This window comes from Rhinopithecus roxellana, chromosome 4, assembly GCF_007565055.1.
Source record: "Rhinopithecus roxellana isolate Shanxi Qingling chromosome 4, ASM756505v1, whole genome shotgun sequence".
Classification (NCBI taxonomy): Eukaryota; Metazoa; Chordata; class Mammalia; order Primates; family Cercopithecidae; genus Rhinopithecus; species Rhinopithecus roxellana.
Genome location: NC_044552.1, coordinates 61,448,225 through 61,471,352, shown reverse-complemented (window position 1 = coordinate 61,471,352; position 23,128 = coordinate 61,448,225). Strand labels below are relative to the sequence as shown.

General features: G+C 39.5%; 1 protein-coding gene across 1 annotated transcript; it reads right to left on the bottom strand.

The window, feature by feature from the left end:
• Nucleotides 1–1,245: 1,245 nt before the first annotated feature.
• HDGFL1 (HDGF like 1) lies at nucleotides 1,246–3,462 on the bottom strand. The gene has a single exon (XM_010354094.2). It carries the CDS (start codon nucleotides 3,330–3,332, stop codon nucleotides 2,553–2,555), a length of 780 nt encoding a protein of 259 aa, XP_010352396.2. The 5' UTR covers nucleotides 3,333–3,462; the 3' UTR covers nucleotides 1,246–2,552.
• Between the last annotated feature and the right edge of the window lie 19,666 nt (nucleotides 3,463–23,128).

The following is a 23,128-nucleotide window of genomic DNA, read 5'->3' as shown; positions in this document are numbered from 1 at the left end:
TTTTTTTTTTGAGACGGAGTCTCGCTCTGTCGCCCAGGCTGGAGCGCAGTGGCCGGATCTCAGCTCACTGCAAGCTCCGCCTCCCGGGTTTATGCCATTCTCCTGCCTCAGCCTCCTGAGTAGCTGGGACTACAGGCGCCGCCACCTCGCCCCGCTCGTTTTTTGTATTTTTTTAGTAGAGACTAGAGACGGGGTTTCACCGTGTTAGCCAGGATGGTCTTGATCTCCTGACCTCGTGATCCGCCCGTCTCGGCCTCCCAAAGTGCTGGGATTACAGGCTTGAACCACCGCACCCGGCCGTTAGTACTTTTCTAAATGTGCCCTTCAGGAGAAAGAGTTCGGGTTTTGGACTACTAAAACCTGTGTTTGAATCCTGAATGTTCTGTGGAATGCAGAAAAGGCCACTTAACCTCTGAACCAGAGCTGCTTCCAATGAAAAATTTGAGTATTAATGCCTACACTGCCAGATTATTACAAAGATTGAATGAAGTCATCTTCAGGACACAGAGTAGACACTCAGTGCCTAATAACTTCTAGTATTAATATTATTGCAATAACAGTAGTTGAAAAACAAGGAATCATCTGATTTACCTATCTTGGAGCAAAATAATACCATCTTTACAGGGATGGAAAACAGGGTTGTCTTCAGTTGCCAACCATGCTGGTTAGTGACACCATAGCATGTTCTGTGAGAAGGACTACAGTATTTAGTGAAGCCACGCATGCATGCAATGTTGACGAATACAGAAATTAGGATGCCTAATACGTAACCATTATTATATTTAAATATCCTGAGATATCTGCACAAAGCCACTTGCAAATGTAAAATAGTCTACCAATACTATATTTTACAAACTGGGAGTATAAAGCAACTGTCTTATTTTCATGAGTAAGGCATTGGAAAAAAACAGTAGTATTACGTGGGAAAGCAGGAAAACAAAAAAGGACCAAATCCTTTCACTCTATTTTTCTACAAAGCAATTCTTTGGCAAAGCATTGTCCCAATTTGTCATCATCCAAACATTCTAAGTTAGCTTGCTTCCATTTATTCAAACCAGTGGTAGTGACTATTATAAATGAAGTGAAGGATAGAGACCTTAAGATAACAAAGGTTTCTCAAGGGTGATTCTAAAATGTCCCTGTATGTTACAAATAATTGCTTTAACACAAGATGTATAAAAATTAAGAGGAACATTCCATTTAAGAACCAATTACTTAGAAACCAAAGGAACAGGCCCGAGAAAATTTGCTTTAATCAACTGGTTTTATTTCCTAGAACTCAAATATTCTACGGTTGGTTCTCAGATCTAAACTTCCGAAGCTGCAGTCAACAATTTTTCATCAGAGCCCAAGGGAGAAGGGAAGGGGTGAAACAGACAATATATAGAGAAAGGCATATAGACCATTAGGAAGAGGGTGGGAGGAGACACATCTTCCTCTGTTTTATCAGTGGGCTACATACTAGACCTGTTGATGGGATCAGGTGATGGTACCTGAGTGGAAAATGACACTGAGGAACAGCAAAGCCTTACTACAAGTCATAAAACCTCAAACAAAGGGAACCTTCTAGTTTATCTCAAAAATGGAATAGCAATGGGAAAGCTAGGGCCAGTGTGGAGGCACACCTAGGAGTAGTTCTTAAAAATTTTTTGGAACTTCCTTTTATTAAAAAGATTTTCTAAAATAAGTATCTTTACGCCTGAGTGATATATATGACCGTAGGGTGGCCTTGAGGCTGTGGGGAGAGAAAGCGGCAGCCAAGGATCTTCCCAGAGTATCCCATCAGTGGCCCCAGAGATCTAAATGGGGACAGGTATTTCTCAAGGTCCCCACCCAGGATACTGGTCAAAGTCAAGTTTTCAGATCTCACAAACAACTTGGAAGCCCATGAAAAACGGCAACTCCCAGAACCTCTTGGGTCAGCAAAAGGATTTGTGGGGGCGGAGGAGGGCATTCCCCACATGCTGCCCCACTTTTCCCTGAATGTCGGAAGCTGGGCGGTATGGCAGGCGTGGACGGGAGCTCAGGAAGATGTCACTCTCCTGCCCGTTTATTACCACAGCTTGAAGACTGACCCTCCCAGGCCCTGAAAGTGCCCCCTGTTCTTCATCTTTCAGGCCTTTCGCTCCTACCCACATTCCTAAGCAGAGGTCCATAATGCCTGGGGGAGCAGGAGGGGTAGGGAGCGGTGTCTAGAGGTGAAAACAGCCTGCCTGAGCCCCAAGTCGGAAACGGATCCAGGCAACGGGGGTGGGGGGGGGGGGGGTTGTTGAGCGGGGAGAAGAGGGAGAGGAAAGCGGGGATGGTGGCCTCACTTTATCCCAGGGAGGGAACTGAGGCCCTGACTCAGATCACAGAGGCGTGGGGACACAGAGGTGAGAGTCAGGTGATCTGCCATCCAGGGGCCGGGCAGGGCAAGGGAGTGTAGGTTGGAGGAGGACGGGCTGGGGAGGGGAAAAGGCAGTCCCAGTTTGCAGGCCGTGGCCAGATTCCCCAAGAACGGCCGGGCAGCAGCAGGAACGGGGCAGGGGCTCTTCTGGAAACGCTGGTAACTACAGGCTGTCGCGATCTCCACCGCCCGGTGCCTCGGCATGCCACTCCTGGGAGGCCTCCTCTTCCGCAACTTCTTCCTCCCGGAGTTCCTCCTCCTCTGGCTGAGGCGGCTCGCAGGCCAGGCCGGGCTCGCTAGGGGCGCTGCCGTTCTCCACCGCCACGAGGAGCGGACTCTCCTCGTCGAAGGCCGCCGCCGCCGCCGCCACCGCCTCCGCCTCCGCCTCCGCCTCTGCCTCCTCCTTCGCCTCCTCCTTCTCCTTCTTCTCCTCCTCTTGGTCGGGGGCTGCCTCCTTGGGTCGTTTGGGGGCGTCCTCCGGCGGGTCCCCCGCGCTCCTCTTCAGCGGCCCCTTCTCCTCCTTCTCCTCAGCGGGCTTGTCGTCGTGCGGCTTCCCCAGGTCGTCGCCGCCGCCGTCAGCGTGAGTCGGCTTGTCCGCGTCGCCCTCCGCGGCCTCAGGCTCCGGCCGGGGCCCGTCTCCGCCGCCCTTCTCCGAGGCTAATGGGCAGTCGGCGGGCTGGACTGTGGGGTTGTTCTCGATCTCCCACAGCCCCTCGCTGAAGCCGCGCCTCTTGTTGGGCTTGCCGAACTTCTCCTTGCACTCCTTGTACGGGAACAGGCGTTTGGGACTCAGGAAGGCCGTCTCGTGGGTCCCGAAGAAAAACACCTGGTAGCGGTTGGGCTGGGTCATGTGCTCTATCCGCGCCGGCCAGTGGGCATAGCCCTTTAACTTGGCAAACACCAGGTCCCCGCTCTTGTACATGGGCATGCCGTAGGCCGACATAGCTGGTTCTGCGGACCCGCCCTGGGCCACACCGGAAGTAGACGCCGGGGTCTGCGCGCGCGCAGTAAGGGCGGCTGCTGGGCGGGAGTTGTTGAGCGACCTGCTGGAGGGACCCGGCGCCACCTAATGGGCGGGCTACGCTCGCGGCCCGGAGAAGATTCCACTGCGAAGAGTGCATTATCTCCCGAACACGCGAAGCCGGTTGGACCCACCCTCGGACGCCATGATGTCTAGAATGCTGGAGGAAATAGCTGGGATGGCCGGGTGGCAGTTGTGCTAGTGTGGCCTTGTGCTGCTAATCAATCTCTAGGGCACCTGGGCCAGATGGTTGCATAGTTTAAATAAATAGTACCACAGCGGAGTAGAAAGGGGGCAATGTGACAAGAAAACACAGTGACACAATTAGTACATATTTCCATGAAACTAGTAACAGCCCAGGGCAAGCATGCAGTGTCCCTGTGGGCCCTGATCTGCTCACTATAGGAAACTGTACACCTGCGTTAGGAACAGCCGAAGAGCTGACTGTGTCAGTGGTTTCAACCCTTTTCTGATTTTCTCTGGAACTAGCACTGGAGCCTGCAGTGAGGCTCAAGAACTAGGTGAAAGTCTGGTAAAGGGTTAGAGTCAGCAGCGTGGTTAGGATGTCTAAAGTCCACATTACTGGGTAACAAAAATGTCAAACATTATTATATCTTTAGGGTCACAAAAAGTGTTTAGGACCACCACCACCACGGCAAACAGACATCTAAATATTTCCTACTTTCTATAGAAATGTTCACCTTGGATGCCAGACACGAACTTTAAACTTTGTTGGTGATTGTACCGTATTGTGAAAGATAAGGCTATATGATTGTAACTTTGAGATCATGGCACATGTTTTCAGTATCTTTCTAGAAGAGACGAAAATTGGGTTCATTATGCATAAGAATTAGGTAGAGATCTGCTCATATGGAACAAGCTATTGGTAACTAGAACTTCCTGTGAGCTACAGACTAAAAAAGTATAATCTCAGCTGAGAAACTATTTTAAAAAGAGAATTTTCTTCAGCTATAAGTCTCTTCTAATCATATGAATGAAAGTGTCGGTGTAACTGCAGGTGTTTACACAACTTTCTTTTTTTATTTTTATTTTTTATTTTTATTTTTTATTATACTTTAAGTTCTAGGGTACATGTGCATAACGTGCAGGTTTGTTACATATGTATACTTGTGCCACGTTGGTGTGCTGCACCCATCAACCCATCAGCACCCATCAATTCGTCATTTATATCAGGTATAACTCCCAATGCAATCCCTCCCCCCTCCCCCCTCCCCATGATAGGCCCCGATGTGTGATGTTCCCCTTCCCGAGTCCAAGTGATGTCATTGTTCAGTTCCCACCTATGAGTGAGAACATGCGGTGTTTGGTTTTCTCTTCTTGTGATAGTTAGCTAAGAATGATGGTTTCCAGCTGCATCCATGTCCCTACAAAGGACGCAAACTCATCCTTTTTTATGGCTGCATAATATTCCATGGTGTATATGTGCCACATTTTCTTAATCCAGTCTGTCACAGATGGACATTTGGGTTGATTCCAAGTCTTTGCTATTGTGAATAGTGCCACAATAAACATACGTGTGCATGTGTCTTTATAGCAGCATGATTTATTATCCTTTGGGTATATACCCAGTAGTGGGATGGCTGGGTCTAATGGTACATCTAGATCTAGATCCTTGAGGAACTGCCATACTGTTTTCCATAATGGTTGAACTAGTTTACAATCCCACCAACAGTGTAAAAGTGTTCCTATTTCTCCACATCCTCTCCAGCACCTGTTGTTTCCTGACTTTTTAATGATTGCCATTCTAACTGGTGTGAGATGGTATCTCATTGTGGTTTTGATTTGCATTTCTCTGATGGCCAGTGATGATGAGCATTTTTTCATCTGTCTGTTGGCTGTATGAATGTCTTCTTTTGAGAAATGTCTGTTCATATCCTTTGCCCACTTTTTGATGGGGTTATTTGTTTTTTTCTTGTAAATTTGTTTGAGTTCTTTGTAGATTCTGGATATTAGCTCTTTGTCAGATGAGTAGATTGCAAAAATTTTCTCCCATTCTGTAGGTTGCCTGTTCACTCTGATGGTAGTTTCTTTTGCTGTGCAGAAGCTCTTTAGTTTAATCATATCCCATTTGTCAATTTTGGCTTTTGCTGCCATTGCTTTTGGTGTTTTAGACATGAAGTCCTTGCCCATGCCTATGTCCTGAATGGTACTACCTAGGTTTTCTTCTAGGGTTTTTATGGTATTAGGTCTAACATTTAAGTCTCTAATCCATCTTGAATTAATTTTCGTATAAGGAGTAAGGAAAGGATCCAGTTTCATCTTTCTACTTATGGCTAGCCAATTTTCCCAGCACCATTTATTAAATAGGGAGTCCTTTCCCGATTTCTTGTTTTTCTCAGGTTTGTCAAAGATCAGATGGCTGTAGATGTGTGGTATTATTTCTGAGGACTCTGTTCTGTTCCATTGGTCTATATCTCTGTACCAGTACCATGCTGTTTTGGTTACTGTAGCCTTATAGTATAGTTTGAAGTCAGGTAGCGTGATGCCTCCAGCTTTGTTCTTATGACTTAGGATTGTCTTGGCAATGAGGGCTCTTTTTTGGTTCCATATGAACTTTAAAGCAGTTTTTTCCAATTCTGTGAAGAAACTCATTGGTAGCTTGATGGGGATGGCATTGAATCTATAAATAACCTTGGGGAGTATGGCCATTTTCACGATATTGATTCTTCCTATCCATGAGCATGGCATGTTCTTCCATTTGTTAGTGTCCTCTTTTATTTCACTGAGCAGTGGTTTGTAGTTCTCCTTGAAGAGGTCCTTTACATCCCTTGTAAGTTGGATTCCTAGGTATTTTATTCTCTTTGAAGCAATTGTGAATGGAAGTTCATTGATGATTTGGCTCTCTGCTTGTCTGTTACTGGTGTATAAGAATGCTTGTGATTTTTGCACATTAATTTTGTATCCTGAGACTTTGCTGAAGTTGCTTATCAGCGTAAGGAGATTTTGGGCTGAGACAATGGGGTTTTCTAAATATACAATCATGTCATCTGCAAACAGGGACAATTTGACTTCTTCTTTTCCTAACTGAATACCCTTGATTTCTTTCTCTTGCCTGATTGCCCTAGCCAGAACTTCCAACACTATGTTGAATAGGAGTGGTGAGAGAGGGCATCCCTGTCTTGTGCCAGTTTTCAAAGGGAATTTTTCCAGTTTTTGCCCATTCAGTATGATATTGGCTGTGGGTTTGTCATAAATAGTTCTTATTATTTTGAGGTATGTTCCATCAATACCAAATTTATTGAGCGTTTTTAGCATGAAGGGCTGTTGAATTTTGTCAAAAGACTTTTCTGCATCTATTGAGATAATCATGTGGTTCTTGTCTTTGGTTCTGTTTATATGCTGGATTACGTTTATTGATTTGTGAATGTTGAACCAGCCTTGCATCCCAGGGATGAAGCCCACTTGATCATGGTGGATAAGCTTTTTGATGTGCTGCTGAATCTGATTTGCCAGTATTTTATTGAGGATTTTTGCATCGATGTTCATCAGGGATATTGGTCTAAAATTTTCTTTTTTTGTTGTGTCTCTGCCAGGCTTTGGTATCAGGATGATGTTGGCCTCATAAAATGAGTTAGGGAGGATTCCCTCTTTTTCTATTGATTGGAATAGTTTCAGAAGGAATGGTACCAGCTCCTCTTTGTACCTCTGGTAGCATTCAGCTGTGAATCCATCTGGTCCTGGACTTTTTTTGGTTGGTAGGCTATTAATTATTGCCTCAATTTCAGAGCCTGCTATTGGTCTATTCAGGGATTCAACTTCTTCCTGGTTTAGTCTTGGAAGAGTGTAAGTGTCCAGGAAATTATCCATTTCTTCTAGATTTTCTAGTTGATTTGCGTAGAGGTGTTTATAGTATTCTCTGATGGTAGTTTGTATATCTGTGGGGTCCATGGTGATATTCCCTTTATCATTTTTTATTGCGTCTATTTGATTCTTCTCTCTTTTCTTCTTTATTAGTCTTGCTAGCAGTCTGTCAATTTTGTTGATCTTTTCAAAAAACCAACTCCTGGATTCATTGATTTTTTGGAGGGTTTTTTGTGGCTCTATCTCCTTCAGTTCTGCTCTGATCTTAGTTATTTCTTACCTTCTGCTAGCTTTTGAATGTGTTTGCTCTTGCTTCTCCAGTTCTTTTAATTGTGATGTTAGAGTGTCAATTTTAGATCTTTCCAGCTTTCTCTTGTGGGCATTTAGTGCTATTAATTTCCCTCTACACACTGCTTTAAATGTGTCCCAGAGATTCTGGTATGTTGTATCTTTGTTCTCATTGGTTTCAAAGAACATCTTTATTTCTGCCTTCATTTCGTTATGTACCCAGTAGTCATTCAGGAGCAGGTTGTACAGTTTCCATGTAGTTGAGTGGTTTTGATTGAGTTTCTTAGTCCTGAGTTCTAGTTTGATTGCACTGTGGTTTGCGAGACAGTTTGTTATAATTTCTGTTCTTTTACATTTGCTAAGGAGTGCTTTACTTCCAATTATGTGGTCAATTTTGGAATAAGTGAGATGTGGTGCTGAGAAGAATGTATATTCTGTTGATTTGGGGTGGAGAGTTCTATAGATGTCTATTAGGTCCGCTTGGTGCAGAGATGAGTTCAGTTCCTGGATATCCTTGTTAACTTTCTGTCTCGTTGATCTGTCTAATGTTGACAGTGGAGTGTTGAAGTCTCCCATTATTATTGTATGGGAGTCTAAGTCTCTTTGTAAGTCTCTAAGGACTTGCTTTATGAATCTGGGTGCTCCTGTATTGGGTGCATATATATTTAGGATAGTTAGCTCTTCCTGTTGAATTGATCCCTTTACCATTATGTAATGGCCTTCTTTGTCTCTTTTGATCTTTGATGGTTTAAAGTCTATTTTATCAGAGACTAGGATTGCAACCCCTGCTTTTTTTTGTTCTCCATTCGCTTGGTAGATCGTCCTCCATCCCTTTATTTTGAGCCTATGTATGTCTCTGCATGTGAGATAGGTCTCCTGAACACAGCAGACTGATGGGTCTTAACTCTTTATCCAGTTTGCCAGTCTGTGTCTTTTAATTGGAGCATTTAGTCCATTAACATTTAAGGTTAATATTGTTATGTGTGAACTTGATCCTGCCATTATGATATTAACTGGTTATTTTGCTCGTTAGTTGATGCAGTTTCTACCTAGCCTCGATGGTCTTTATATTTTGGCATGTTTTTGCAATGGCTGGTACCGGTTGTTCCATTCCATGTTTAGGGCTTCCTTCAGGATCTCTTTTAAGGCAGGCCTGGTGGTAACAAAATCTCTAAGCATTTGCTTATCTGTAAAGGATTTTATTTCTCCTTCACTGATGAAACTTAGTTTGGCTGGATATGAAATTCTGGGTTGAAAATTCTTTTCTTTAAGAATGTTGAATATTGGCCCCCACTCTCTTCTGGCTTGTAGAGTTTCTGCTGAGAGGTCTGCTGTTAGTCTGATGGGCTTCCCTTTGTGGGTAACCCGACCTTTCTCTCTGGCTGCCCTTAAGATTTTTTCCTTCATTTCAACTTTGGTGAATCTGGCAATTATGTGTCTTGGAGTTGCTCTTCTCGAGGAGTATCTTTGTGGTGTTCTCTGTATTTCCTGAATTTGAATGTTGGTCTGCCCTACTAGGTTGGGGAAGTTCTCCTGGATGATATCCTGAAGAGTGTTTTCCAACTTGGTTCCATTTTCCCCCTCACTTTCAGGCACCCCAATCAGACGTAGATTTGGTCTTTTTACATAATCCCATACTTCCTGCAGGCTTTGTTCATTTCTTTTTCTTCTTTTTTCTTTTGGTTTCTCTTCTCGCTTCATTTCATTCATTTGATCCTCAATCACTGATACTCTTTCTTCCAGTTGATCGAGTCGGTTACTGAAGCTTGTGCATTTCTCACGTATTTCTCATGTCATGGTTTTCATCTCTGTCATTTCATTTATGCCGTTCTCTGCATTAATTAGTCTAGCTGTAAATTCTTCCACTCTTTTTTCAAGACTTTTGGTTTCTTTGCGCTGGGTACGTAATTCCTCCTTTAGCTCTGAGAAGTTTGATGGACTGAAGCCTTCTTCTCTCATCTCGTCAAAGTCATTCTCTGACCAGCTTTGATCCGTTGCTGGCGATGAGCTGCGCTCCTTTGCAGGGGGAGATGCGCTCTTATTTTTTGAATTTCCATCTTTTCTGCCCTGCTTCTTCCCCATCTTTGTGGTTTTATCTGCCTCTGGTCTTTGATGATGGTGACGTACTGATGGGGTTTTGGTATAGGTGTTCTTCCTGTTTGGTAGTTTTCCTTCTAATAGTCAGGACCCTCAGCTGTAGGTCTGTTGGAGATTGCTTGAGGTCCACTCCAGACCCTGTTTGCCTGGGTATCAGCAGCAGAGGTTGCAGAAGATAGAATATTGCTGAACAGCGAGTGTCGCTGTCTGATTCTTACTTTGGAAGCTTCCTCTCAGGGGTGTACTCCTCCCTGTGAGGTGTGGGGTGTCAGACTGCCCCTAGTTGGGGATGTCTCCCAGTTAGGCTACTCAGGGGTCAGGGACCCACTTGAGCAGGCAGTCTGTCTGTTCTCAGATCTCAACCTCCATGTTGGGAGATCCAGTGCTCTCTTCAAAGCTGTCAGACAGAGTCGTTCGGGTCTGCACAGGCCTCTGCTGCTTCCCCTGTTGTTTTTTAGCTGTGCCCTGTCCCCAGAGGTGGAGTCTACAGAGACAGGCAGGTTTCCTTGAGCTGCTGTGAGCTCCACCCAGTTCGAGCTTCCCAGCGGCTTTGTTTACCTACTTAAGCCTCAGCAATGGCGGGCGCCCCTCCCCCAGCCTCGATGCTGCCTTGCGGTTAGATCGCAGACTGCTGTGCTAGCAATGAGGGAGGCTCTGTGGCCGTGGGACCCTCCTGGTCAGATGTGGGTATAATCTCCTGGTGTGCCCGTTTGCTTAAAGTGCAGTATTGGGGTGGGAATTACCCGATTTTCCAGGTGTTGTGTGACTCAGTTCGCCTGGCTAGGAAAAGGGATTCCCTTCCCCCTTGGGGTTCCCAGGTGAGGCAATGCCTCTCCCTGCTTCAGCTCTCACTGGGCTGCAGCAGCTGACCAGCACCAATTGTCCGGCACTCCCCAGTGAGATGACCCCAGTACTCAGTTGAAAATGCAGAAATCACCGGTCTTCTGTGTCGCTCGCGCCGGGAGTTGGAGACTGGAGCTGTTCCTATTCGGCCATCTTGCTCTGCCTACACAAGTTTCTACATCTTTTTTGGATCCTGCTTGCTGGCTGTGAGGAAGCACTCTGAAACCTACCCAAATTTATCATACCAGTACTCTTGAGTATTATAACTAGACAAATGTTCCTTCCCAGTGTAACCAACAGACTAGATGAGAATTAGAGCCCTTAACCCATTTCAGTACCACTCAAATTTGTTTCCCATTTGCTGGGTTGTAACAACCATTTGAACTCTGAATGGTTGACAGACATGCTCTAGGCAAAAGGAGATACCCCCTCCCTAACAAGGTGAAATGAACATGAAGCCCTTTGATAATTCTAAAATTCTGAACAAGTTCTTTCAGCTCTTCTGTCAAGCCATTTTCTTAGAATGCCTATCTGCCCTGCTCATATCTACCACACCTTTATTAAATAAGTAACATCAACAATGCATCAACACTTCATTTACAAATAAACATCCTGCTACAAAGATGAATCTGACAAGTTCTCTCTTCTGAATTTTACAGAGAAAGTGCTAGAAAACTAGAAATGTTTAGTGGCCATAGAAGAAAATAGGAAATGATAGGCAGCTATGGAGCCCATAATAGAAAGGAACTTGGAATTTCTGTAAGCGGAGATATTGCTATATGTGGCCATTTTTTTTTCAGCTAAGTATGCTGTACCAATGCACATATCATGTATGAAGGTTGCCGAAGCAGGAAAAAATCTAGCTAGATAGCATGTCTAGGAGAGGTATTTGGTTGTAAAATCAGCTCAATCTGAAGGCAGGACCAGTTCTAAAAGCCAGCTGCTGAAGCTGAAGGTGGCAAAGATGCCTCACTAGAAAAAGCCAACATCAATAACTGGGTGGTTGAACTACAGCAGGTGAACAAGTAGGGTGTGAAGGCAGGACTGGGGATGTAAGGGTTACAGCAATAACCAACACCTATGGAAAACTGAGAGAAAAAGTATAGCAGGAAGCAAAGGCAAAAAGATCTAGTAGAGAAAGATCTAGGTCTGCAAAGAGCAGTACAGATTCTATTAAGCAAAGAAATGTTGTTCCCCAAGTAGATCTTGTGCCTCCACCCTTGCCCACTAATACAGTGTGATGCTGAAAGGCTGGCACAAAAGATGTTTACTTTTGAGGAGCTTAAAATCTCATTTAAGAGATGAAGCCCGGAGAGTTCATTACAGAACAATACAAGCTGGCCTTCAAATGCTAAATTGTGTGTTCTTAAATACTGAAAGAATTCCAGGAGAAATCAATGGGAGTGTAGTTACTAGGGCAGGCCTATGGAAGGGGTAGTAGGAGATAGAATAAAAACAATTCTAGCATTTCTCACTTGTTTGCCAGCTTTGTAAGGCCAGGGGTTAATATAATCTTTGTGAACCTCTGCTACATGATTTCAAGATATTTAAAGTAATACTCAGAATTTCTTTCAGGATTATTACAAATATTAATGGGATTATGGACATGAAAGCCCAGACGATGGCTATGAAGGTCTATGATGTGCCAATAAGTGTGAAGTTGACTTTTTTTTATGGATTAGACTATTATTATCATTAGGTTATATGAGGAAAAAGATATATCCAAAGTAGTAGAGAGTCGTGAATAAGGGCACCGAAGAAAAGTCCCCACCGGCTGAATTACATACTATATACAGAATTATATATCCAGCACATCTTCTTCTGTGTGAAACTGACCTAAAAGTTTTTGTTACTTGGAAATATGATCTTGTAAAATAGTGTTCTCTAATTACATTTATCACCTGATGGTAGCTTATTCTACCATTAGAAAAGGGAAAATGGGAGGAAGGTTGAGAAGAAGCAACCATTTAAATAGAGTTTCATGGAGACCACTTTCACAGATACATCATTTCTTCTATTCCTACATTCTCAAGGATGCAATTAAGTGGAGTGATCTTGGCTGCTTTTACCTTTGAAACCAACCTGCTTTTAAAGCTATTGTATCTCTTGCTCAAAGTGAGGAGAGTAGAGAGGATACATTCATGATGACTTGGTTTGGGTTAGATTTAGCTAGTATATAAACAAAGTACTCATGAGCCACTGGAATGATTATTTTTCAGTAACTAGAACTCCATGAGTATAACTGTTTCTAATAGGTCAGGATGTTTTAAAAATCATGTGTACCGGGAACACCTGTTTGTCAAGAGGACCTAATTTCAGCAGCAGCATACCTATCAAAACACCTTAGAGTCCAAAACATATAACACTTATCATTTCCCTTTTCTGGAAAACTAATGATAGGATTTAAAAGCTGCTTGGCAACAATTATGAAACATAGACAATAAAACAAGGTAATTATACAAGAGAGAGAATAGATATCTAATTGATGTTTTCTTGTTTAGTTACTTTTAAATTCAATTAGTTTGGTATAAACTATGATTTAAGAGAAACGTAATTGTTTTCTGTGTGCTTTTGTCTTCATTAAAAATATTAACTGCCTCTGGGTTTATGCAATAAAAAGTGTTTATACATGGTTGGTATTTGAGATCAAAGCTTTTCTTTTTAAAATGTTCTAGCAGACATATCGTACAGAGTGAGTCCTCCCCTCCACCATGGGTAGAAACTCCCCCACTGTTCTTTTTTGAAAAGTCACAGGATGTCTGCTACCTCTATATTTTGTCACCTCTATGTTTCATCTATGTCCACTAAGCCTAGCTTCTAAAGCCTCAGGGATTTGTGCAATACAGGCAACTGCTCAGAGTGGAAATAAATTCAGTTTCAATGAGGATGTTCCAGGAGCCAAAGAGTAATTTAAGGGATGTTCCCAAAGAGCTATATCATCATCATCGATTTTAAAATATTTTTCATTTTTATTTTTAATTTTTGTGAGTACATATTATTGTCATCAATTTGAAGTGAGTAATCTGTACTTGCCTTTGATAACGGACTTTGAGGAGGGAGACATGAGAGTGCAGATTTTCCAGGTGGTATATGTGTGCAATTGGGCCCCCCTTGGCCAACCATGAATGTGATGACTTGGTTTGGTTGGTGTGCAGGAGGCGGGCTTTTGGGGAGATTGGAATGGTTTGCAAAACTTCTCTTTTATTGGCCATGGAAGGAAAATTGGCACTCCAAGATTAAGAAAAGTGGCTGGTAATGAATAATTCTATTTCATTATTCTTATTTGAGGGCTTAAAGATTTTGAAACTTATTATTTGGGAAAAAAATTAAATAAAGTGTGTTTAAATAATATTAATACTTTGCTAATTTTGCATGATGATATTTGTTCAAGCCCTCCTACATGAAAATGTATGAGTTATTTATATAACTAGCAAAGTTTAAACAAATAATAGTTATCAATGCTGGTGAGTATTCAATAATTGGGGATTAGATGCAGATAACATCTATTTACATAATAATTACCTGATTAGATGGCCATACTCTGTAAGGTTTTTAAAGTAAAATTTAGTGACTTGGAAAATGCTTGCAGTTTGAATAAAGAGACTGGATAAAATATATGGCTCAGGTAATGTATGTGCTTATATGAAACCATGTTCCTTAAATTTAACATGTGGCTAATTCTAGGACCCATTTGAGAGAAAGGGTATTTGAAGTAAACAGGACAGTGGGTGTTAAACGGGATGCTTGCAACTATCAAGTGCTCAATTACTATTAGCTCTTAAAATAGCCAGTACTGGCTCTATTTTCTTAAAGTACTTAATTTTTTTCATTACGTGATATATATTTTTGTTGTGACTATTTTTGCTGTTGTTGTTTTCTACAAATTGTTTCTGGTTCAGAATTTAGCTTGTTTCTCTAATTTTATTATAAGCATATAATTTTTTCTTACTTTTTGGAGGGGCAGTGTTGTTGTTGCATTAAAAGCACAGTTTGAAAGACCCGAGATCAACAAAGTCATGTTTACAAGCAAATATGAAACTCAGTTTTACAATTTCAATTTTGTATTGCTTGCCATTACATTAAGTTGTCATGTAAATGCTTAAAATGATCAAAGCTTTTAGAAAGCCATGCTCAAATTTTTGAGGATGTAACCTCAAAAACTCAATTGTCTAAATTTTCACTTACTCTTCCAATAGTTTCCTAGCTTTCAAAATAATTACCAAATTATTAAACTTCAGAAATAAGTAATTTATACTATTTTCATTTAAGGAAATCATCAACGGTGTGCACGATAATGAAAAGGGGAATTTTTAACTAAAATATCTAATTTTGAATTACTGAAAATGATATTTTGAAGATAATTTTTATTAATAATTTTTATCTATTTTATTATTGGAAATGCTTTTAAATTTTTAGGTAACTTGGCTTAAGAATATAGGCATTGAGTTGCTAGTTATCTTTCTATCTTCATCAAAAGTTTATTGAAGGTAAACAGCTTTCTCTTGTCAAACATTGTGAGGGAAAGGCTGTTTGTAGCCTTCAAAATAATTTAGGATTGTTCTATAGTAGGTAACATGTATATTATTTGTTGAAATAAATACTTAAGGAAGTTTAGTACTTTTATATAAATTCAAAAACTCACATGTAATAGACTAGAGACCAAGTAAAAGAAAATCAGAGAAGTAGAAATTTAAAATAACTGTGCTAGATCAGCATTGAGCTCAGTGAAATCCTCAACAACCAATGCCTCTCTCTTTTAGAGTTGGTTCATTTTTAAAATGAATGAACACACACTTTTAAGTCCCTTAATAAGATTTTCTCAATAACACAAACAGTGACTTTCTGAACAAATATTATAACCACTTCTCACTTTGGTCACTCTTCATGGTGAAAAAACTTCTTTCTTAGAAAAAATTTAGTATGTTTGATACTTGTAAAACTGAAATACTGAAATAAAACCTTTTGGATATAGTCTTATAGTCTTTGCTATTCAAAAATCAGACATAACCCATACTCTGTTCCTGCTTTTCAAAGTCTAACCTTAATGAGAATATATCATAATTACTAAAATTACAATAGAGCTGATAATTTTTGACTATAATTTATTAAGCATGTATTATATGTTGCAAACTTATACAAGCATTTTACATCTACTTTCCCAATTAATTCTTGAAACCCTTTGATATATTGCCTTTGCTCCCCCCCCCTTTTTTTTTTTTGCCTTACCCAGTTATTCATTATAAGCATAATTCATTGAGGAAATACAGCCAACCAGAGAAGTTGGTTGAGGGAAGAATGAAGAGAGAAGAGTGAAGCAGATACAAAAAAAGTATAACTGTCAGGAGCTGTAAATTACTATAAGGATCACAAAAGAGAGGAAAAAACTGTCAATCCCTAGAGAAGCTTTAGTTTCCAAAGTTTTTTCAGTTACAATTTGAGTTCAGTATACATACATCTTTACATTAAAAACTATTTGTCTTAAGATGTGTATGAGCCTCTGTGTCTTAGAATAAAAAGTACCAAGTAGAACAATAATGAAACTGATGATAGTGATTGGAATAGGATTTGTAAAGGCAAAATGATGTTAATCACACATCAAACAATGTTGATGTAGACATGAAATCTCTCCAGTGTAAACATGATAGATAAAATGTCAAATTCATTTAAAAATGATCAGCCTTTCTTTTTCTCCTAGGCTATTTATAACTGTAATCTCTAACCATGTAAGATACTTTTTTCAAGTTCATAAAGTGATGTATATGCTGAGATTTTTTTACCAGCCACCATCTGGTTTCATGATAGCTGACCATGTATTTTTCCCTTTCAGTAACAACAAAATCGATAAAAGTTTTTATTGAACAGATAAATAAAAACTGCTTACATATTAAATTGAACAATTTGATGTTAATAATGAATAATGCTTTGGTCAATTATAATTTTGAAATAGTGAATTTAGTTATTTTATCTTTACTAATTTCAGTTGCCTCCCACATTTTCAATAAAACTGAAAAAAACTGAAAGAATACAAGCATATAGCTTTTTAATATTGTGGAAGACTAATTTGGCTGTGTTCAGTTTTCTCATTTTTTCTTCAGTTTGCCTTGTAGGACTGTTATAAATTGACAAGAAATTTTTGGCTATGTGTGTAGAAAACAGCAAAAATTGAATGAAATCTAGAATATAATGCATTCTTTGGGACACCACTTCAGGTTATACATTAACATGTGAGTGCTTATGTGCTTGATAGAGACTTAAGTGCTGTGGGAGAGATCATGAGTATAGAATATTTTAACCAATCGTCATACCAAGTGGTCTGTGTTATGTCAATTCTTTATTTTTTAAAAACATTATTGATGATCTGCTATGTGATCTATTTTCTAATTCATTCATATTATTTTCAAAGTTATATAATCAATAAAAATCAAAAAGCTTATTATTTTGTTAGATACTTCTGTATGCCTGCTGATTTTTAATCTGCTTTATCTATTTCCAATATAAATGTTAAGATGTTAGCAAAATCCATAATATATGTCGATTTTTCAATTTCCTTTGAATCAGGTTTGTTTCTGTTTTATGCATTTCAAGGCTATATTGCTAAGTAAATACACAGTTTTTATTATTGTATTCTACTCCCTTTGGATTCTTCATTTTATTGGAATGAAATAATTGTCTCAGCAAATGTTTTTGCCTTAAATTCTACCTTGTCTGGTATTAGTATGCTCTAGCAGCTTTTTGTGATTAGTATTTGAGTGCTATGGATCCTTAATTTTAACTTTCTAATGTCATTTTTAAAAATTACATTTCTGAAACCAATACATAGGAAGATTGCTCTCAGTCTAATCTCTTATCAGGAGAATTTAGTCTTTTTAATAACATTTTGTGATAAATTCAATGTCTACCATCTCATTTTTTATTTTGGTTCACCATAACTTTGTAGGATTTTTTTTCTCCCTGCTTTCCTATCTTCTTGTGTATTGATCAGATTTCTTTCATCATTGTTACCAGTGTTGCATTATTATTATCTGTGCTTTTCCTTTGTTAGCTTGAAGGGTATAATGTTCTTCCTTTAGCCATTATATTCTTCAACATACACACTTAATAATAAATTTTTCTAGCTAACTGTAAAGACTTTAGCTTTTATGAAATAACCCCAACACCACACTCTTTGTCTAAAATTTTATTTTTTCTCTTTTATGTTACGTAACACTTTTTTATAATTAGTTTATTAAATTTATTCACAATTTTATCATTAATTTATTATTTCTTACATACCCTTCCTTTACTTTTGATGAAGGAAATATATCACTTAGTAACTGTCTTAGTGAAATTATGGACAGCCAGGCATGGTGGCTTACGCCTGTATTCTTAGCACTTTGGGAGGCTGAGGCAGGAGAATCGCTTCAATCCAGGAAGCGGAGGTTGCAGTGAGCCGAGATTGCGCCACTGCACTCCAGTCTGGGTAACAGAACAAGACTCCATCTCAAAATAAAATAAAATAAAATAAAAATAAAAAATGAAAGAAAAAAGAAATATGGAGTAGTGGAATTCACTTAGCCTTATGTGGATAAAAATGTATTTATTCTAACTTCACTCTTAAATAATATATTGGCTGAGTATACAACTTATATCCAAAATGTATTGTTTTAAGCATGTGAAGAAATTATTCCACTGTCTTCTAGTATCTGTTGTTGCTGCTCAGAAGTCTACCCTCAGTGCAACAGTTATTCCTTTTCTGGTATTATGTCTCTGATGTTTCCAACTATCAAACTTTTCTTTATTCTTAACATACTGTAGTATATCTAGATATTTACTCAATTGTCTCCTTTTAGAACACTTACATATGTACATTAAATTATCTCAATCTATAATTCATGTTTTAACCCTCTCTATATACTGCTGTATACTGTAGAATTTCTCAAAACTATATTCCTATTTATTTATTCTTTCTCTCTCAGAGGTTGTCCCATTTATTATTTCAATAACAATACTTTTCACTTTAAGAATTTCTATTTTTATGTCTACTTTTTATTATTCATTTATATCTGTTTTAGTTCATAATTTCTTGTTTCTTTTATGGATTTATTCATTTTTTACCCTTTCAGATTTTCTAAACATATTTATTTTAAAACACTATTGATATTTTTCTCTCCTTTTAATTTAATCTATCATTTCATTTCCTGCTGCCCAGTGGTAGTGTGGCTCAAGGTTTCCCGGCTACAAGATTGTCTGCTGCTTTGTTCCTCTATAAAAGGTAACATTGTAAATGTTGTACCACCCAAAATTAGTAAATCAGGGCTTTTTACAGCCTCCTCTTCAGTGTCAGAAAGTTCTACTCTGGCCCAGCGTGAGACCAGCAGTGAGGCCAACTCTAGTTCCCCTCTGCATGTGAGGGAACTTATTTCTTTCTATCCTATAGAATCCAGAATTCTTTGTCATCTCTGCTTGATTTCAAGCTCTAATACCAGCAGACCTGCAGTATTAGTTTCTCTTTAACATTTTGCATTTCATTCCATTCTAGCTTATCAATACATTACTACTTCTAAGTTATTTGATTGTATATTTTATATTTCATCTGCTATTTGCTGTGTGTTGGTTCAGAAAGAGAATGTTGCAAAGCATGAATTCACAACATCTTAATTAGGCATCAGGTAGTTATAAAATGTCATGCACACCCCTTGTCAGTTTGCAAGCTGAGGATAAAGATTCTATGCATAAAATAATTGGAGAAAACAAAACAGATTCTCAGAAACACAAAAACACACACATATTTACACAAAAATAATCAGGGAGACTTTAGATGTGTCAGCAATTGATATTTTTCTTAAGGAACGTGTAAGATTTGAACAGACAATGACTTTATGCATTTTATTAATACTAATTAATCTGCTAACTTCTTTACAGATTCACTTTATTGTGTGTCTTGAAGATGTAGTGTATGTACCTATCAGTGGTTTTTGAGGGCTACAGTGACAGTATGTCAATCATCTGGGTAGCTGTAACAAAATATCATAATCTGGGTGTCTTACAAATAACAAAAGTTTATTCCTCACAGTTCTGAAGGCTGGGAAGTCCAAGATTGAGGCACTAGCAGATTTTGGTGTCTGGTGAGAGCTCACTCCATAGACTTCTGTCTTCCCACTGTGTCTGCACATTTTCACATGGCAAGGGAGTCCATGGGGGACCTTTTTATAAGAGCAATAATCCCATTTAGCTCCCAAATCCCCATCTCCAAATAACATCTCCCCAATGTCCCTACCTCTAAATGTCATTGTATTGGGGATTAGATTTCAACATATGGATTTAAGAGGGCATAAACCTTCAGTCTATAGTATGCTAAATTATAGTCCTCTTAGTGCATAGTTATGTGGCAATATCGAGAGAAAATAATTAAATGAGACTGCTTCTTCCTAGCAATCTTAAGTAAAAGTTTGTCTGAGGAACCACTCAAATTTGAAGCTCCTGCAAAAGGTGAAAAAGTATGTATGTCTATGTCCTCTAAGAAATATTAAGACTGGAAGTTGCATATATTGAATTTAAAGGACTATTCCTTGAGAAAAGTATTAGTAACAACTAATTAGATCAGTATTGACTCATTACCCATAGATCTTCAGTATCTAAGCTAAGTGTATTTTACCTTCCCTCTGTGCCTGAGTTTGCAGCTTTAAGCTACTTCATAAACTTTTCATGGCTTTGGAAAAGTCTAAAAATAATTGCACTGCGTAATGCTCTAACATCTCTCTGATTCCTGCTACTCAGGGCACTTCCTAGGGGTTCATCATACATGCCAAGAGCCAGCAAGTGAATAGTGACAAAAGGCAAGACATTTATAAGTAGGCTCACAGTTTACTTAATGCCTCTGTTTAAGTTTCTCTGACTCACACTGCACCTTAGTCCATTCAACCACTTTACAGAAATAACGGTGGAGATAATTGGGCCTGTGCCTTGTTAGTTCTAATGTTTAGCTTGACTCAGACTAATAAAATCACAAACTGAAGAAAAACATGCACTGCATGCACAATACTGCATGCACAAGAGCAACTGCAGGCTTCTGACACAGGTTTTGGCAGGGTCTCCAAATGGATGACTGAATAGCTTCAAAGTAGGTGATGGAAATCAGGAGACAGGAAGATTAACCCACAAGACATGTCTGTTTTAAGTCAGCTTGACTTCTATGTATTGCAACCCTGACTTTGGAATAAACCTTTTAAATATATTTTGAAAATGCAACTAAGTATAAAACATGATACCTCTCTTTAAAGCTCTTTTAATTGAATGCACCTGGTGCTTCCCTCTATCAATTTATGTTAATGCCACACACATGGGCAAACAGGACCTAATTACAAATTAAGCATTAAAGCTGTTTGTAAGAGCAAATGTTCTCTGGGTCAAGTCCATGAATTACGTGTGTGAGTGTGTGTGTGTGTACATGAGAGAGAGAGAGTATGCAAGTGTTAATGTAAATATATATACACTATATTTCTAGACCTTTGTTATAATTGGCAACTTATTTTATTGAACACTAGTTTTACAGAGACACCTTCTGTGCAGTAACTCAATTTTCCTAAATAATCAGAATTCCCTAATTACCTAAAGTTCTGTGTCATTCTAATACTAAGATTCTTTAAACTCCATGAAAAATAACTCTGTTTCTTGAGTGATCATTGACTGAGTCCTCTCATTCCAGATCTGGCTGCTGTAGATTTGAAATATTGCTGAGAGTTCTGACACTGCCCACCTCACCCCACCCACTAAGCCTTTCTCCGGCTAGCCACGTAGAAGCCGGAGCTCAGGAAGCAAGCTGATGGCCAACTTTATGTCCCTGTACTTGACACTATCATTGTGGAAATTAAAGCACCTGAAAAGCTGGCTTTTTCCTGCTCACTATCCACTATTGATGCAGTAGTGCTAAAAAGAGAGACCTGAGAATGTTTATGATTTACTTCAATTGGAACTTTGCTCCTGGTACCTAAACCATGGTAGAATGTAGGTTAATTTTTGTTGAGTTCAGTTACATATAAATTTATTGAGCACCTATAGGCACAGAAATGACAATGATTAATTAAATAAAATCCCTGTCTTCAATGAGCTTACAGCTAAAAATATTCTTATCTAATCCTTGCTTTTGATTCTCACTGCCATGGGCACTGCCATGGTCTCAGATCAACCCTGGACTCAACCATCAGTAGACAACCGTTCCAAAGTGGATGCCAAATTTCAGTTCATCGCGTGTGTGTGTTGCAGTGGTGCCGGCGGGGGCAGGGGGATGGGGTGTGGCAGCGTGAGAGGGAAAGAGACTGAAAGTGAGGAGAATTTTATCCTCAGTTGATTGAGTCATTATTATTGGGCTGTACAGGGGGCAGCATTATTCTCTCCTCTTCATCCACACTTGGTCCTAACTCCCATCTGCTTCTCTCTTACTGATAAACCATTACAATGTATATGCTACAGCTTCCTTATAAAATGTGCAGTATTGTCTTGTCTGTGTTCATGCTTTCCTTTACTTAAAGGTAGTGTACTATCAATCTCATTCCATCTCTTGTTTTCACTAAATACTACATCTTCATGATATATCTGAGTGTATAGGTATAGTGTATTTCCAGCTGATACATGTATCACTACACACGCAATGTTTTACTTAATTCTTCTAGTGACAAACACTTGGATTGCCTCCAATTCCCCACTAACACACACATGCAGGCACACACACACAACACACACAAGCGCTCTAATGAAAATTCTTGTTTACCTCCTTTGTGAAAACTTCTTTGGGATACAAAAACTACTGGAGGTACTATGAGAGTGATTTAATGCAGAAATTAGGTGTTTAAACACCATAAAAAGGGCTAGAGAAATGACAACAATCTAGTGAATGCCTCCACTAGACTTCAGAGAATCTAGGAGCCTGAGGAGCTGCAGCTCTTTCCGACCTGCGATGGGAGATTTTCAGTGAGACATTCAAAGGCCGCTGTGAAGTCTCAATCCAAACCCAAAAACTTAGCCCTCATAATAATACAGGTCTCAGCAGCCTGCCAGATCACGAGCAAATGTCTCTTGCTGTTGAATCTAATCCAGAGTTTGGCTGGCAAGAACTTCCTAAAGCAGGCCCAAATTTCCAGCCCTTGCAAGACAGGAGAAGAGTGTGCAGGAAAGAGTATATCTTGTTCTACTTTTTGGATTGATAGCCTCTAACTTCTTCCAGACCTTCTATTGGATTTTTTCCCCCTGTATTCTTTTTAATTTACAAGAGTTCTCTTTGATTCTCTGACTCCTCTATGTAGTGTTTGATTCTTTTTTTTTTTTTAATGGATGTAATATGTGTTCTTTCTTCTCAAAAAATATTAAAAACAGTTATTTTGAAATTTTCTTCAACTCTCAGCTGTGTGTTGATTTTGAGTATATTTCATTTTCTGTTCATTTCGCTCTGTCTTTCAAGTTGAAATCTGTCTTTCCCTTGCCTGTCCGGTGGATGACTGTTCATCCTTGTTTTAGAATGAGACACTAAAATGATGCTTGGAAAGTCTTTGAGAGGGAGTGAGCCTTGTCCAGTGGAGTTCTCACTGTAGGGTAAGCTTCTGAGGACTAGAACATTTTATTGGGGGATTTTTAAATGACATTATCTGTGGGTTTCTTCTCTTGGACTGGTCAGTTTTCCAGAAAAGATATCACCC